The 18,942-nt window shown below is 39.5% G+C and overlaps 1 protein-coding gene across 3 annotated transcripts in view; it reads left to right on the forward strand.

The window, feature by feature from the left end:
* Positions 1 to 18,942, forward strand: part of LOC126073796 (gamma-interferon-inducible protein 16-like) — a 91,215-nt gene that overhangs the window by 13,810 nt on the left and 58,463 nt on the right. For 2 of the 3 annotated variants that reach the window (XM_049880886.1, XM_049880885.1), the window contains 2 exons: positions 1,432 to 1,599; positions 7,214 to 7,381. In XM_049880886.1, coding sequence (XP_049736843.1) covers positions 1,432 to 1,599; positions 7,214 to 7,381 — 336 coding nt within the window. The remainder of the gene's footprint in view (positions 1 to 1,431; positions 1,600 to 7,213; positions 7,382 to 18,942) is intronic. The other variant, XM_049880887.1, reaches the window with a different exon arrangement.

Genomic DNA, 18,942 nt, shown 5'->3' on the forward strand with positions numbered 1-18,942 from the left:
GCCGAAGTACGATCTTGAGTATATTCCATCTGAATTGTGAGACATCTCAAGAATAGATTTGATGCACTGAACATTAATGACTGAAAACCAGACGAGTTATGGGATGACATCAAGGACACCATACATGAAGAAAGCAAAAGGTCCTTAAAAAGACAGAAAAGACCAAAATGGATGTCGGAAGAGACTCTGAAACTTGCTTTTGAATGTAGAGTAGCTAAAGGGAACAGAAAAAATGATGAAGTAAAAGAGCTTACCAGAATACTTCAAGGGGCAGCTCGAGAAGACAAAATATTACAATGAAATGTGCTAAGACCTGGAGTTAGAAAACCAAAAGGGAAGAGCATACTCACATTTCTCAAGCTGAAAAAACTGGCAAAAAATTCAAGCCTCAAGTTGCAATATTGAAGGGTTCTACTGGAAAAATATTGAATGATGAAGGAAGCACCAAAAGAAGATGGAAGGAATCACTATACCAAAAAGGACTGGTCAATGTTCAACCATATCAGGAAATAGGATATGATCAAGAACCAATGGTACTGAAGGAAGAAGTCCAAGCTGCACTGAAGGCATTGTCAAAAAACAATACTCCAGAAATCGATAGAATACAAGTTGAGATGTTTCAGGAAATAGATGCAGTGCTAGAGGTGCTCATTCATCTATGTCAAAATTTGGAAGACAGCTTCCAACCAACTGGAAGAGATCTGTACTTGTTCCCATTCCAAAGAAATGTGATCCAACAGAATGTGGAAATTATTGACCAATATCATTAATACCACAAGCAAGTAAAATTTTGCCGAAGATCATTTAAAAGTGATTACAGCAATACATTCACGGGGAACTGCCAGAAGTCCAAGCCAGATTCAGAAGAGTACATGAAACGAGGCACATCATTGCTGATGTCAGATGGATCTTGGCTAAAAACAGAAAATACCAGAAAGATATTTACCTGTGTTTTACTGTCTACACAAAGGCACTCAACTGTGTGGATCTTAACAAATTATGGGTAATATTACAAGAATGGGTATTCAAGAACAGTTAATTGTGCTCAGGAGGAACGTAAATTACTATGACATAAATATGATATCATCATCCCTCCTACCCAACCCATCCTACAGAGATGTGTTAACATGAGAATCAGATTAGAAAGACACTTTGCTTATATTTACATACACTAACCTGGATTTCCTTTTTCCAAGTCAGTTATATCCCACCACAAAGGTCTCAGAGGACTGATGTGTATAAATTTCCCTCTAGTTTAATGAATCCATCTGTGTCTACCTCTTAAACCTGGACAGGTTATGGGCAGCACTCCCTCAAGTTCTCCTGGAAAATGCATTGAGATATAAGTATACCTACTACATGGTAATTAAAATATGTTCTGTTTCAGTTATTACTTAATACTATCAACAGTAAAAATTAAATTACTTTTAGAAAAGAAAAAGCACAGCCGAAGAGAACCCTGGAACCAAAAGGATTAAAGTGTCTCAGAAGCAGAGTCAGCCTCCCTGTCCTTCAGCAGCCAGCACATCTGTAACCACAGGGCACTACCCACCTCCCCAGATCTCATCATCAACTCCAACTTCTGTGTCCTTACTTGAGGTAATTTCTTCCTCTTTTCCTCAGCCTAAAATATAGGCTTGAAATTTCTAATCTTATTATTTTTAAAACTCCAATAATTAATTAAGTGTATATATTAAGAATTCACTATATTTTAATCTTTTGCTTCCACAAGACATATTTGATGAACTTGACATTACTTCTGACCTCAGGAAGTTTTCTGTCTTGTGTTGTCTCAGGAGGAGGGAGAGAGAGGTGTGGCATCCACAACAGTGCAGGCGCACACAGCAGCGTGTCCATTGTCGACTGCTTGGGTCTCTTTCACACAGCCTCCCTTTGCTCGCTAATCTATTAACATTTCTTCAACACACCTGGCTCCTTTCTTCTTCAGGGTTTTCATGCACTGTGTTTCCTCTACCTGGAAACTTTTCAACTTGGCTAAACCTATCACCCTCTAGACTTCAGTAGTAATATCATTCCTCAGGAAAATTTCCTAGAGCCCTCACTCAGACTAGATGAAGTCGTCATGGAGTTAGCTTTGGAAGGACCCCATTTTTTTTTTCTTTTCTTTTCTAGCACTTACGGTAGTGGTAGGTAATCAATGTTTTTCTTCCCCACTTGATTATAGACTTCAAGTGTAGGGCTACTCTGCTAGCCCTGTGAACAACTGTACACCAGCACCTACTTCAGTGCCTACTTCAGCCATTGCCTTTGAGTTGATTCCGACTTATGGCAACCCTATAGGACAGAGTAGATTTGCTCCATAGGCTTTCCAAGGAGCAGCTGGTGGGTTTGAACTGCCGATCTTTTGGTTAGCAGCCAAGCTACTGTGCCACCAGGGCTCTTTGCCTACTTCACAGGAGACTCTTAATAAATACATTTACTCAGTTAAATAATAAAAACCAAGTACTAAGATAAGAATCAGTGCAGCCGATGAAGGATAAATCAGGGTCATCTAATGCAGTCAAGTAGGTGATATCTAAATTGAGGTCTAAAGAGTGTAATATCAAACAAAGAAATGGTGGAAGAGTGAGGAAGGGAGTTTAGGAGGAAGGAAATATATAGGTAGAACAAAGACCATAAACACACACCTAGAAATTTTAAAAAATCAACTGCAATTTATAATTGCCTGTTTCTGATAATACTAAATTGTACTCTTCTCGAAATCGAAATGGCCATTATTTACTATGTAATTACAATGTTAGTTCAATTATTAGAGTCCAAATCTGGAGACTTCAGGCATTTACCTTTAACAAGGGATCTCAAAAGTAAGGTTTGACCACATCTCAAACTCAGAAGAGGTCCCCCATAACTAAGAACCAAGGTCAGCTCCAGTGGGCAGTATCTCAGCAGGTGCTCGGTTGTCAGACAGAGCTTTTACCACAGTCTTCTCTCAACAAGTAAACAGAAACCCAAAGTTTATATATAATTTCCACACCTTGACTTTGCAAGCTGCTGTCATATTTAAACATACCTCAGTATGCTTTATTGCTTTTTCAACATCAGAGAATAACTATATATAGCATTCTTTCTTTAAGATTAGAGATTAACACTAGAAGTCCTAATACATGGCATAAACAGTGTACAAAACATTACTAACCATGCACAAACACCAGAAGAGAAACTAGATAACTGGGAGCTCCTAAAAATCAAACACTTATGCTCATCCAAAGGCTTCACCAAAAGAGTAAAAAGATCACCTACAGACTGGGAAAAAGGTTTTGGCTATGACAAATCCGATCGGCATCTGATCTCTAAAATATACACGATACTGCAAAAAGTCAGCAACAAAAAGACAAATAGCCCAGATAAAAAATGGGCAAAGGACATAAACAGGCATTTCACTAAAGAAGACATTCAGGTAGCTAACAGATACATGAGGAAATGCTTGCAATCATTAGCCATTAGAGAAATGCAAATCAAAACTACAGTGAGATTCCATCTTACTCCAACAAGGCTGGCATTAATGCAAAAAACATAAAATAATACATGTCGGAGAGGTTGTAGAGTGGCTGGAACACTTATACTCTGCTGGTGGGAATGTAAAATGGTACAACCACTTTGGAAATCGATTTGGCACTTCCTTAAAAAGCTAGAAATAGAACTACCATACGATCCAGCAATCCCACTCCTTGGAATATATCCTAGAGAAATAAGAGCTTTTACATGAACAGATATATACACACCTATGTTGATTGCAGCACTGTTTACAATAGCAGAAAGATAGAAGCAACCGAGGTGCCCATTAATGGATGAATGGATAAATCACGGTATATTCACATAATGGAATACTGTGCAATGATTAAGAACAATGATGAATCCGTGAAACATCTCATATAACATGGAGGAATCTGGAAGGCATTATGCTGAATGTGATTAGTTGCAAAAGGACAAATATTGTATGAGACCACTATTATAAGAACTCAAGAAAAAGTTTAAATATTCTTTGATGGTTATGAGGGTGGGAAGGGAGGGAGAAGGGTATTCACTAATTAGATAGCAGACAAGAACTGTTTTAGGTGATGGGAAAGACAACACACAATACAGGGAAGGTCAGCACAACTGGAATAAGCCAAAAGCAAACAAGTTGTCTGAATACAACCAAATGCTTCGAAGGCCAGAGTAGCAGGAACAGGGATCTGGGGACCAGTGTTTCAGGGGACATCTAGGTCCATCGGCATAACACAATGTATTAAGAAAGCGTTCTGCATCCCACTTTGGTGAGTGGCATCTGGGGTCTTAAATGCTAGCAAGCTGCCATCTAAGATGCATCAATTGGTCTCAACCCACCTGGGGCAAAGGAGAATGAAGAACACCAAAGACACAAAGTAAATATGAGCCCAAGAGACAGAACGAGTCACAGAAACCAGAGACTACATCAGCCTGAGACCAGAAGCACTAGATGGTGCCCAGCTACCATCGATGACTGCCCTGACAGGGAACACAATAGAGAATCCCTGATGGAGGAGGAGAGCAGAGGGATGCAGACCTCAAATTCTTGTAAAAAGACCAGACTTAATGGTCTGACTGAGACTCCAGGGACCCCAGAGGACATGATCTCCAGACCTTGTGCTAGCCCAGGACAGGAACCATTCCCAAAGCTGACTCTTCAAACAGGGATTGGACCGGACTGTAAGACAGAAAATGATACTGGTGAGGAGTGAGCTTCTTGGCTCAAGTAGACTTATGATGCTATGTGGGCAGCTCCTGTCTGGAGGCAGAATGAGAAGGCAGAGGGGGACAGGATCTGGTCGAATGGACACGGGGAATACAGGGTGGAGAGGAGAAATGTGCTGTCTCATTAGTGGGAGAGAAGCTAGGAGTACATAGAAAGATGTGTGTAAGTTTTTGTATGAAAGACTGACTTGATTTATAAATGTTCACTTAAAGCATAATAAAAAAAAGATTAGAGATTAAGGGGGTTGTTTATGACATGTTTATGTCTCAAAGCCAATTAAGAAAATTTTTGTATGACGTATTTACGCCCTAAGACCAATTTATAGAGATTTGATTAATTAAAAATTAATGGGATTATTGACAACTGTTCCATCCTCATAAACAAAAATGCTATGCTGCCTAAACAGTAATGGAAAATTTGGCAACAGGTATTGGTAATGGTTGTACAACTCGATTGATATAATTGGTTTTATTCAATTGTACATGTAAAAAAATGTTGAATTGGCATGTTATAGTCTTTATATTTTTACAGCAATTTTTTTTAATTAAGGGAGTTGTTTTGTAACATATTCATATCTCAAGGCCACCCTATAAAGATTTGCTTAATGTTATATTTCTTTATCACAGCATGCAGGTACCTAGAACAATTTAGAGATGGCATTTATGACATACCTCTTTTACTTCCATCTCTATTTCTGAAGTTAGAATAACTTTCTAATGGCTTATATTTACAGTTTTAATAACTTACAGTTAGTGGCTAGAGAGCATCATGGAAGTATATAGGTTTCTATTTCCAAGTTCAGAAATTCTCTATTTCCAACTTTACATTATAAATGACTCAAATGTAAACAAGAAAAAAAAAAACTGCCATCAAGTCAACTCTGACAGGACAGAGTAAAACTGTCCCATAAGATTTCCAAGGCTGTATATCTTTACAGAAGCAGACTGCCACATCTTTCTCTGGAGGAGCAGCTGGTGGGTTCGAACCAGCAACTTTTTTTTATTAGCACCCAAACTCTTAACCACTGTGCCACCAGGGCTCCAACTCAAACATAAGGGGCTTTAAAACATTATAAAAGCAGACATAGTAGTGTTTACATAGGTGACTTGAGAGTACCATGGAAAGCATAGCTAACAAACATCTGGGACCAGAATGGCTAAAAAGAGGGGCAGGCAGGGTGGGGGAGCGGTAATAAAAGGAATGTTCTCTGTCTGAGAAGACCTAGCCTAAGGTGCATGTATCTTTATACCAGTAGTTGCTGTTCTACATCTTCTTTTTCTTCTGTCACAAGGGTCTTTGTCACATATGTGGTAGTAACTATGTTCTCAGAAAACGGATGTTAATTTTCTGTTTCAAAAAACTGTGAATAAGAAGAACACTGTCTATGAAATTCAGGACAAAACAGGAAAGATGGATGTAGTGGGGAAAGGAAAATATCACAATATCAAATGTGAGGAAGGAGATAAGCTTCAACGCTTCTGCTTTCGACTGAGAAAAACAGACCAAGCCTGGAAGCTGACATCTGAAAATCATAGTTTCATACAGGTGGGAGTTAGATAGATGTTAGTTTAAATGTGAGTTTTCAAAGAGACAAATAATTTGGTTTAAGATTTGGGAAGACTAGATTTCTGTTGTTTTACTCAGACAGTAGAGCAGGAGATGGGAGGAGTTGAACAATGCCCTTCTTCTCATATTTTAAATGGAAAATTTGTAAAAAGACATTAAGGAAATGGCATTGAGGCAGGTTTCAAAGATTATGAATTTGTGCTAAATAATGTAATATTTGAAAGAATTAGGGGGGCAGGGAAGTCATTTCACGTAGTATTCAAGAGCAAGGCTTTGGAGTAAGATAGAGCTGACTCCAGCTCTCACTAGTTGCATAATATAGAGCAAGTGGCTTTAGTGTTCCTCTCTAAAATGGGGAAAGTTTCTACCTCACAGAGTTGGTTTGGAAGTTAAATATAATAATGCATATGCATTGCTTATCTAAGTTCCTGGTATATCAGAAGAAATCAATTCGTAGTAGGTACTAGTGTTCCTACCAAGATGAAGATGTTGGGAAATGTAATAGGAAGAGAGGAAGTCAGATACAAATTCTGAAAAGTATGAAACAACACAAGGAGTTCAATACAAGCGGAATTTTAAAGAAAATGTGGAAGACAATGGGAAGATGAGGCCAGAGGATAAAAAACAGACCAGATAGTATAATCTTTTGTCAGAACTCAAGAAAGGTAAACTTCATTGTGAAAAATTAGGTAACAAATTTAAAACTTTTATGCAGAATGTCTGATAAGCTTTACATTGCAGGAGAAACACTCTGACAATTATCCGGAGGAATTGTTATCAGAGAAAGGACGTGTTTGGAGTCAAGGGGATAATTTTTTTTAGTAATAAAAAGGTTATTCTAAGTAATGAAAAGATGTTGTGCTTCAAGTACTACTGAAAACCATTAACCAGAAAAACACTAAATACTTTCAGAGATGGGGAAAACCAAACAGAACCACTGACGACTTCAAGTGGATGAAGCCAACCCAGAAGCAGATTCAGCTTCCAAAGACTTCAGTGGCCAGCACACCTCCAACTGATAGTGGTCCCCAAACTACTCAGGAGCCTCTGCCAACCCCATTCAGCAGCTCCTTAAACAAGGTACCAGCTCCCTGGTCTAGCCGCATCCTCTGCCCCTCCACACAACAACATTTCAGGGATCATTGGAACACTTAAAGAGCCTCTCATCTAATTCTTCGCTATCATTTTTTTTTTTTTTTTTGAGCATTAGGTGAAAAATTCATGGCAAATGAGTTTCCCGTTCAATAGTTTGTACACAATATGTTTAATGACATTGGTTCCATACCCCATGATGTGCCTGCCTTTCCCCCATTTTCATCCTAGGTCCCTGTTTTCTATCATGCTGAATTGCTACCCATTTCTGCCTTCTCATCTTTGCTTTTGGCAAATGCTGCCGTTTTGATCACATATAATAGATTGCCTAAGGAACATGTTCCTTTTGGGTGTTCTTTATTTTATGGGCCTGTTTATGGTTTGGCTGAAAGGTGGTCTCTGGTAACGGCTTCATTTCTGGTTCAGAAGGTGTCTTAGGGCCATAGTCTCAGGGGTTCCTCCAGTCTCTATCAGACCAGTAAATCTAGTCTTTTCTGTGAATCTTTTTTTCTACGATTTTTCTCCTGCTTTATACAGTACTCTCTGTTGTGTCCCTCAAAAAAAGTGGTTGGTAGTGGTAGCCAGGCACCATCTAGTTCTTCTGCTCTTGAGGTCCTTTATGCTGTGGTTCATGCGGCTCCTTACTCCTTTGGACTAGTTGCACCCTTGGATCTTTGGTTTTCTTAATTCTCTTTTTTCTCTTTTTCTCCGGAGAGTAAGAGAAGAGATGGATAATTGTATCTTAGATGGTCACTCGCAAGCTTTGAAGAACCCAACACTACTCAGTAGGATGTAGAACTTTGTTTTTATGACCTAAGTTCTGCCAACTGATATAGATGTCCACCGAGTCTACAGTCCTTCACCTCTGAGCCCAGGAACTTCATCCTGAGGGGCATTTGGTTATGTCTAAAACTTTGCCCTGGCTGTGACCCTTGTGTGGTTTATTGCCTGTACTGATATAGAAGCATCACCTACAGTTATGTGTGTAGAAATTTCCACCACCAGACCTATATCTTCAGATGGGTGTATTACCTTATACCCTCCCACATCTCTTGCCATATCTATCTGGCTATGAATCCATTCATAAATTAGTGTTTGTTAACACTATTTTTGTAGGATTGTCTATGCTATTTTTTTTTTCTATGTTATAGAAATTACCATTGTTGCCCTTTGTTCTTGCTGAGTCTTTCCAATGCTCTTCTGTTCCTGTTTCATTTATTTCTGCTCTGATCTTTATTATTTCCTTTTTTCTGGTGACCATGGGCCTCTTTTCTTTTCTCCTTCTACTTGTTCGAGTTGTAGGGATAAATGTTTTGATTTTTGCCCTTTCTTCTTTGTTGATGTGTGTATTTATTGCTATACATTGACCTCTAAGCACTGCTTTTGTTGTTCCAGATATTTTGGTAAAATGTGTTTTCATTCTCAGTAGATTCTAGAAAATTTTTTCCACTTTGATTCCTTCTATTACCCAGTGGTTTTTAAACAAGGTGTTAGTCAGTTTCCATGTCTTTGATTTTTTTTCTTGTTATTCCTGATATTGATTTCTACTTTTATGTCATTGTGATCAGAGAAAATGCTTTGTATTATTTTGATGTTTTTTATTTTGTTAAGGCTTGCTTTGTGGCCTAAAATATGGTCTATTCTGGAGAATGTTCCATCTGTGTGGAAAAGAATGCATATTTTGGGGGGGCCAAGATGGCTGACTAGGTAGAGGCTACCTAGCATCCCTCTTGCAACAAAGACTCAGAAAAACAAGTGAATCGATCACATACATGACAATCTATGAACCCTGAACAACAAACACAGATTTAAAGAGTTGACCTGAGTGACAGAGATGGAGAATGAACAACTGCAGGGAAGCAGCGACTGTTTTCAGAGCCTGGAGCCAGCATCCCAGTCAGGAAACCTTGGCGCCGGACTTAGGACTGGGCCCAGGGGAGCTGAACACAACATCTTGAGATGGCGGAAACACGGGGCGCAGCCCTACCCCCCTGAACTGACCCCAGGAGGGGGCCCAGCTGGTCCACGCGGGCAGCGTGGCGCTGCGGCTGGTGGGAGGAGAAGTCCCTGGGAGGCAGTGACTGGTTTTGGAGCCGGGAGTGCAGCATCCCAGCCGGGGAACCTTGGCGCCGGGCTTTGGACTGGGCACAGGGGAGCTGAACACGGCATCCGGTCAGGGCGCAAACACGGGGCGCAGCCCTACTCCCCTGAACTAACCCCAGGAGGGGGCCAAGCGGGTCCACAGGGGCGGCGTGGCGATGCGGCTGGTGGGCCGAGAAGTCCCCAGGAGGCAGCGACTGATTTTGGAGCCAGGAGTGCAGCGTCCCAGCAGGGGAACCTTGACGCTGGGCTTTGGACTGGCAGCGGAGGATCTGACCACGGCTTCAGTGGGCCAGACCCTCGGGGACAATCCCCACACAGCCAGGACACATAGGCAACACGCCCCTCAGGAATCTCAGGTAAAATAGTCATCCCAGCAAGATAAGCAACTTTGGCTATATTCCGGGGTGCTACTCTCTCCTGTTTTTCTGAACCCTCCCCTCCCCTTCCCAGGTGGCTTCATTAACATTGGAATTTCCTGAGCCAGAGGGAGAACGGCTCTGGATCCGCGGCTTTTCTTTTCCCTATTTTTTTTTTTTTTTGTCTTTTCCTAACGCATTCTTCTGGCCTGAGAGAAGCAACCACAAAAAACCCAGGGGCCAAAAATCCTTCCCTAATTGGACTAAAAACACAGAACCAGCTCCAGCCAAGCATATATGATCCAAATCTCGGGCTTTCATCCTTACAGGGAACAAGGTGGCTGTTATAATGCAAAGGCAGTTCTGATAGGGATCTGACTGCATTTTTTTTTAGCGGATTTACTGGAAAAACAAGTTTCCCAGGTCTGATATCTCTGCTTATTCAACAGAGCCCTAACTGACCCAAAACAGGGAACTGAGGGCTGAAGCTTGCCCCAGACCACCTAGCCTCTTGCCTTAGGGGTCTAAGGAGGGTAACACCTACCAATCATTAGAGGCACTTGCATTGGGGGCCTAAGGTACAGCTGCAGAGCCCTCCCACCAAGGTGCTATAGGAATAGATACACACCTACCTCACTGACACTTGGGGGAAGCCTGTCAGCATCCTGCCCCCCGCCGGAGGGTGAACCCCAGCTGCTAATAGAATCTGGTGCACACAACTATCACCAGTACTTCTCGAGGTGGATAGGTGTTAGGGTGCAGCACACACCTGATAACCCACAATCAGATTCTACTCAAGAATAGTGAATAGACTCAGGCATATATATCTGGCAACAGCCCAAACCAGCTGGTAATAGGTCATAAGTAAGTCAAGGGCTACAACAAACAAGACAGCACAATCTAGTAGCCCATCCACGTATATTGAAAGAAAACAAAACAAGATAAGACTCAGTGAGCAATTATAGAATAAATCACTACTATATCTTTTTTCACACTATATCTTAGTGATAGCTCGGAGACAGCAGTTGATATCAAACCACATAAAGAAGTAGACCATAACTGCTTCTACAACCCCCAAAACAAAAGAACCAAAATCTTTCCGAAATGCAGATACAATCCTGGAATTATCAGATACAGAATATAAAAAACTAATTTACAGAATGTTTCAAGACATCAGGGATGACCTCAGAAATGAAATAAGGCAAACTGCAGAAAAACCCAAGGAACACACTGATAAAACAGTTGAAGAACTCAAAAAGATCATTCAAAAACATAGTGGAAAAATTAATAAGTTGCAAGAATCCATACAGAGACAGCATGCAGAAATCCAAAAGATTAACAATAAAATTACAGAATTAGACAACGCAATAGGAAGTCAGAGGAGCAGACTCGAGCAATTAGAATGCAGAGTGGGAAATCTGGAGGACAGGGAATTAACACCAACATAGCTGAAAAAAAATCAGATAAAAGAATTAAAAAAATGAAGAAACCCTAAGAATCATGTGGGACTCTAGAAGGAAAACTTGGGTGTGATTGGAGTCCCACAACAGAGAGGGATAACAGAAAACACAGAGAGAATAGTTGAAGATCTGCTGACAGAAAATTTCCCTGACATCATGAAAAACAAAAGGATATCTATCCAAGATGCTCATCGAACCCCATTTAAGATTGATCCAAAAAGAAAAACACCAAGACATATTATCATCAAACTTGCCAAAACCAAAGAGAAAGAGAAAATTTTAAAAGCAGCCAGGGATAAAAGAAAGGTCTCCTTCAAGGGAGAATCAATAAGTTCAGACTACTCAGCAGAAACCATGCAGGCAAGAAGGCAATGGGATGACATATACAGAGCACTGAAGGAGAAAAACTGCCAGCCAAGGATCATATATCCAGCAAAACTCTCTCTCAAATATGAAGGTGAAATTAAAACATTTACACATAAACACAAGTTTAGAGAATTTGCAAAAACCAAACCAAAGCTACAAGAAATACTAGAGGAAATTGTTCAGTCAGAAAACCAATAATATCAGATACCAGCACAACACAAGGTCACAGAACAAAACATCCTGATACCAACTCAAATAGGGAAATCACAAAAACAAATTAAGATTAATTAAAAAAAAAATACTCAAAACAGGGAATCATTAAAGTCAACGTGTAAAAGATCACAATAATCAAAAAGAGGGACCAAATACAGGTGGCATAGAACTGCCATATGGAGAGGGATACAAGGCGATATAGGACAATACAAGTTAGGTTTTTACTTAGAAAAATAGGGGTAAATATTAAGGTAACCACAAAGAGGTATAACAACTCCATAACTCAAAATAAAAGCCAAGAAAAACGTAACGACTCAACAAACATAAAGTCAAATACTATGAAAATGAGGATCTCACAATTTACAAAGAAAAATGTCTCAGCACAAAAAAGTAAGTGGAAACATGAAATTGTCAACAACACACATATAAAGGCATCAAAATGACAACACTAAACACTTACTTATCTATAATTACTCTGAATGTAAATGGACTAAATGCACCCATAAAGACACAGAGAGTCTCAGACTGGATAAAGAAACACGATCTGTCTATATGCTGCCTACAAGAGACACACCTTAGACTTAGAGACACAAACAAGCTAAAACTCAAAGGATGGAAAAAAATATATCAAGCAAACAATAAGCAAAAAAGAAGAGGAGTAGGAATATTAATTTTTGACAAAATAGACTTTAGACTTAAATCCACCACAAAGGATAAAGAAGGACACTACATAATGATAAAAGGGACAATTGATCAGGAAGATATAACCATATTAAATATTTATGCGCCCAATGACAGGGCTGCAAGATACATAAATCAAATTTTAACAGAACTGAAAAGTGAGATAGACACCTCCACAATTATAGTAGGAGACTTCAACACACCACTTTCAGAGAAGGACAGGACATCCAGCAAGAAGCTCAATAGAGACACGGAAGACCTAATTACAACAATCAATCAACTTGACCTCATTGATTTATACAGAACTCTCCACCCAACCGCTGCAAAGTATACTTTTTTTTCTACTGCACATGGAACATTCTCTAGAATAGACCACATATTAGGTCATAAAACAAACCTTTGCAGAATCCAAAACATCGAAATATTACAAAGCATCTTCTCAGACCACAAGGCCATAAAAGTGGAAATCAATAACAGAAAAACTAGGGAAAAGAAATCAAATATTGGAAACTGAAAAATACCCTCCTGAAAAAAGACTGGGTTATAGAAGACATTAAGGAGGGAATAAGGAAATGCATAGAATGCAACAAGAATGAAAATACTTCCTATCAAAACCTCTGGGACACAGCAAAAGCAGTGCTCAGAGGTCAATTTATATCGATAAATGCACACATACAAAAAGAAGAAAGAGCCAAAATCAGAGAACTGTCCCTACAACTTGAACAAATAGAAAGTGAGCAACAAAAGAATCCATCAGGGGAGGCGGAGCCAAGATGGCGGACTAGGCAGACGCTACCTTGGATCCCTCTTACAACAAAGACACGGAAAAACAAGTGAATCGATCACATACATAACCATCTACGAACCCTGAACAACAAACACAGATTTAGAGACGGAGAACGAACTAATACGGGGAAGCAGCGATTGTTTCCAGAGCCTGGAGCCAGCGTACCAGTCAGGTACGGTACAAGCACAGAGAGCTGCTCCACCCCCCTGAACTAACCCTGGGAAAGGGGCCCAGCCGGGTAGCGCGGGCGGCGTGGGACGCAGCCGGTAGGAGAAGTCCCCGGGAGGCAGCGACTGGTATTGGAGCGGGGAGAACAGCATCCCAGCCGGGACACTCGGTCACGGCACGAGCACGGGGAGCTGCTCCACCCATCTGAACTAACCCTGGGAGGAGGCCCAACTGGTTCTCGGAGGCGGCACGGCCACGTGGCTGGAGGGACGAGAAGTCCCCGGGAGGCAGCGACTGATTTTGGAGTCGAGAGTGCACCGTCCCAGTAGGGGAGCCTTGACGCTGGGCGTGGGGCTGGAAGCGGAGGATCTGACCGTGACTCCAGCGGGCCAGACCCCCCGGGAGCAATCTCCACACAGCCAGCACACATAGGCGACGCGCCCGCGGGAATCTCAGATATAATAGTCATTCCAAGCAAGACAAGCAACTCTGGCTATATTCTGAGGTGCTACTCTCCTATCTCTCTGTTCCCTCCCCCAGCCTCCCCAGGCGGCTTCATTAACATCTGAATAGCCTGAGCCAGAGGGAGAACTCTGATAGGGATCTGACTGCATTTTTTTTTTAGTGGATCTTCTGGAAAAACTAGTTTCCCAGTGATGGCTCAGAGACAGCAATCCATATCAAACCACTTAAAGAAGCAGACCATGACAGCTTCTCCAACCCCCCAAACAAAAGAATCAAAATCTTTCCCAAATGAAGATACAATCTTGGAATTATCAGATACAGAATATAAAAAACTAATTTACAGAATGCTTAATGATATCACAAATGAAATTAGGATAACTGCAGAAAAAGCCAAGGAACACACTGATAAAACTGTTGAAGAACTCAAAAAGATTATTCAAGAACATACTGGAAAAATTAATAAGTTGCAAGAATCCATAGAGAGACAACATGTAGAAATCTGAAAGATTAACAATAAAATAACAGAATTAGACAACGCACTAGGAAGTCAGAGGAGCAGACTCGAGCAATTAGAATGCAGACTGGGACATCTGGAGGACCAGGGAATCAACACCAACATAGCTGAAAAAAAATCAGATAAAAGAATTTTAAAAAATGAAGAAACCCTAAGAATTATGTGGGACTCTATCAAGAAGGATAACCTGCGGGTGATTGGAGTCCCAGAACAGGGAGGGGGGACAGAAAACACAGAGAAAATAGTTGAAGAACTCCTGACAGAAAACTTCCCTGACATCATGAAAGACGAAAGGATAGCTATCCAAGATGCTCATCGAACCCCATTTAAGATTGATCCAAAAAGAAAAACACCAAGACATATTATCATCAAACTCCCCAAAACCAAAGATAAACAGAAAATTTTAAAAGCAGCCAGGGAGAAAAGAAAGGTTTCCTTCAAGGGAGAATCAATAAGAATATGTTCTGACTACTCAGCAGAAACCATGCAGGCAAGAAGGGAATGGGACGACATATACAGAACACTGAAGGAGAAAAACTGCCAGCCAAGGATCATATATCCAGCAAAACTCTCTCTGAAATATGAAGGCGAAATTAAGATATTTACAGACAAACACAAGTTTAGAGAATTTGCAAAAACCAAACCAAAGCTACAAGAAATACTAAAGGATATTGTTTGGTCAGAGAACCAATAATATCAGATATCAGCACAGCACAAGGTCACAAAACAGGACGTCCTGATATTAACTCAAATAGGGAAATCACAAAAACAAACAAATTAAGATTAATTAAAAAAAAATATACACATAACAGGGAATCATGGAAGTCAATAGGTAAAAGATCACAATAATCAAAAAGAGGGACTAAATACAGGAGACATTGAACTGCCATATGGAGAGTGATACAAGGCGATATAGAACAATACAAGTTAGGTTTTTACTTAGAAAAATAGGGGTAAATAATAAGGTAACCACAAAAAGGTATAACAGCTCTATAACTCAAGATAAAAACCAAGAAAAACGTAACGAGTCAACTAACATAAAGTCAAGCACTATGAAAATGAGGATCTCACAATTTACTAAGAAAAACGCCTCAGCACAAAAAAGTATGTGGAAAAATGAAATTGTCAACAACACACATAAAAAGGCATCAAAATGACAGCACTAAAAACTTATTTATCTATAATTACCCTGAATGTAAATGGACTAAATGCACCAATAAAGAGACAGAGAGTCACAGACTGGATAAAGAAACACGATCCATCTATATGCTGCCTACAAGAGACATACCTTAGACTTAGAGACACAAACAAACTAAAACTCAAAGGATGGAAAAAAGTATATCAAGCAAACAATAAGCAAAAAAGAAGAGGAGTAGCAATATTAATTTCTGACAAAATAGACATTAGACTTAAATCCACCACAAAGGATAAAGAAGGACACTATATAATGATAAAAGGGACAATTGATCAGGAAGACATAACCATATTAAATATTTATGCACCCAATGACAGGGCTGCAAGATACATAAATCAAATTTTAACAGAATTGAAAAGTGAGATAGATACCTCCACAATTATAGTAGGAGACTTCAACACACCACTTTCGGAGAAGGACAGGACATCCAGTAAGAAACTCAACAGAGACACGGAAGATCTAATTACAACAATCAACCAACTTGACCTCATTGACTTATACAGAACTCTCCACCCAACTGCTGCAAAATATACTTTTTTTTCTGGCGCACATGGAACATTCTCTAGAATAGACCACATATTAGGTCATAAAACAAACCTTTGCAGAGTCCAAAACATCGAAATATTACAAAGCATCTTCTCAGACCACAAGGCAATAAAACTAGAGATCAATAACAGAAAAACTAGGGAAAAGAAATCAAATACTTGGAAAATGAACAATACCCTCCTGAAAAAAGACTGGGTTATAGAAGACATCAAGGAGGGAATAAGGAAATTCATAGAAAGCAACGAGAATGAAAATACTTCCTATCAAAACCTCTGGGACACAGCAAAAGCAGTGCTCAGAGGCCAATTTATATCAATAAATGCACACATACAAAAAGAAGAAAGAGCCAAAATCAGAGAACTGTCCCTACAACTTGAACAAATAGAAACTGAGCAACAAAAGAATCCATCAGGCACCAAAAGAAAACAAATAATAAAAATTAGAGCTGAACTAAATGAATTAGAGAACAGAAAAACAATTGAAAGAATTAACAAAGCCAAAAGCTGGTTCTTTGAAAAAATTAACAAAATTGATAAACCATTGGCTAGACTGACTAAAGAAATACAGGAAAGGAAACAAATAACCCGAATAAGAAATGAGAAGGACCACATCACAACAGAACCAAATGAAATTAAAAGAATCATTTCAGATTATTATGAAAAATTGTACTCTAACAAATTTGAAAACCTAGAAGAAATGGATGAATTCCTGGAAAAACACTACCTACGTAAACTAACACATTCAGAAGTAGAACAACTAAATAGACCCATAACAAAAAAAGAGATTGAAACGGTAATCAAAAAACTCCCAACAAAAAAAAGCCCTGGCCTGGACGGCTTCACTGCAGAGTGCTACCAAACTTTCAGAGAAGAGTTAACACCACTACTACTAAAGGTATTTCAGAGCATAGGAAAGGACAGAATACTACCCAACTCATTCTATGAAGCCACCATCTCCCTGATACCAAAACCAGGTAAAGACATTACAAAAAAAGAAAATTATAGACCTATATCCCTCATGAACATTGATGCAAAAATCCTCAACAAAATTCTAGCCAATAGAATCCAACAACACATCAAAAAAATAATTCACCCTGATCAAGTGGGATTTATACCAGGTATGCAAGGCTGGTTTAATATCAGAAAAACCATTAATGTAATCCATCACATAAATAAAACAAAAGACAAAAACCACACGATCTTATCAATTGATGCAGAAAAGGCATTTGACAAAGTCCAACACCCATTCATGATAAAAACTCTTACCAAAATAGGAATTGAAGGAAAATTCCTCAACATAATAAAGGGCATCTATGCAAAGCCAACAGCCAATATCACTCTAAATGGAGAGAACCTGAAAGCATTTCCCTTGAGAATGGGAACCAGACAAGGATGCCCTTTATCACCGCTCTTATTCAACATCGTGCTAGAAGTCCTAGCCAGGGCAATTAGGCTAGACAAAGAAATAAAAGGTATCCGGATTGGCAAGGAAGAAGTAAAGTTATCACTATTTGCAGATGACATGATTCTATCCACAGAAAACCCTAAGGAATCCTCCAGAAAACTACTGAAACTAATAGAACAGTTTGGCAGAGTCTCAGGTTATAAAATAAACATACAAAAATCGCTTGGATTCCTCTACATCAACAAAAAGAACACCGAAGAGGAAATAACCAAATCAATACCATTCACAGTAGCCCCCAAGAAGATAAGATACTTAGGAATAAATCTTACCAAGGATGTAAAAGACCTATACAAAGAAAACTACAAAGCTCTACTACAAGAAATTCAAAAGGATATACTTAAGTGGAAAAACATACCCTGCTCATGGATAGGAAGACTTAACACAGTAAAAATGTCTATTCTACCAAAAGCCATCTATACATTTAACGCACTTCCGATCCAAATTCCAATGTCATGTTTTAAGGGGATAGAGAAACAAATCACCAATTTCATATGGAAGGGAAAGAAGCCCCGGATAAGCAAAGCACTACTGAAAAAGAAGAAGAAAGTGGGAGGCCTCACCCTACCTGACTTCAGAACCTATTATACAGCCACAGTAGTCAAAACAGCCTGGTATTGGTACAACAACAGACACATAGACCAATGGAACAGAACTGAGAACCCAGACATAGATCCATCCACGTATGAGCAGCTGATATTTGAAAAAGGACCAGTGTCAATTAACTGGGGAAAAGATAGCCTTTTTAACAAATGGTGCTGGCATAACTGGATATCCATTTGCAAAAAAATGAAACAGGACCCATACCTCACACCATGCACAAAAACTAACTCCAAGTGGATCAAAGACCTAAACATAAAGACTAAAACGATAAAGATCATGGAAGAAAAAATTGGGACAACCCTAGGAGCCCTAATACAACGTATAAACAGAATACAAAACATTACCAAAAATGATGAAGAGAAACCAGATAACTGGGAGCTCCTAAAAATCAAACACCTATGCTCATCTAAAGACTTCTCCAAAAGAGTAAAAAGACCACCTACAGACTGGGAAAGAATTTTCAGCTATGACATCTCCGACCAGCACCTGATCTCTAAAATCTACATGATTCTGTCAAAACTCAACCACAAAAAGACAAACAACCCAATCAAGAAGTGGGCAAAGGATATGAACACACATTTCACTAAAGAAGATATTCAGGCAGCCAACAGATACATGAGAAAATGCTCTC

This window comes from Elephas maximus, chromosome 3, assembly GCF_024166365.1.
Source record: "Elephas maximus indicus isolate mEleMax1 chromosome 3, mEleMax1 primary haplotype, whole genome shotgun sequence".
NCBI lineage: Eukaryota > Metazoa > Chordata > Mammalia > Proboscidea > Elephantidae > Elephas > Elephas maximus.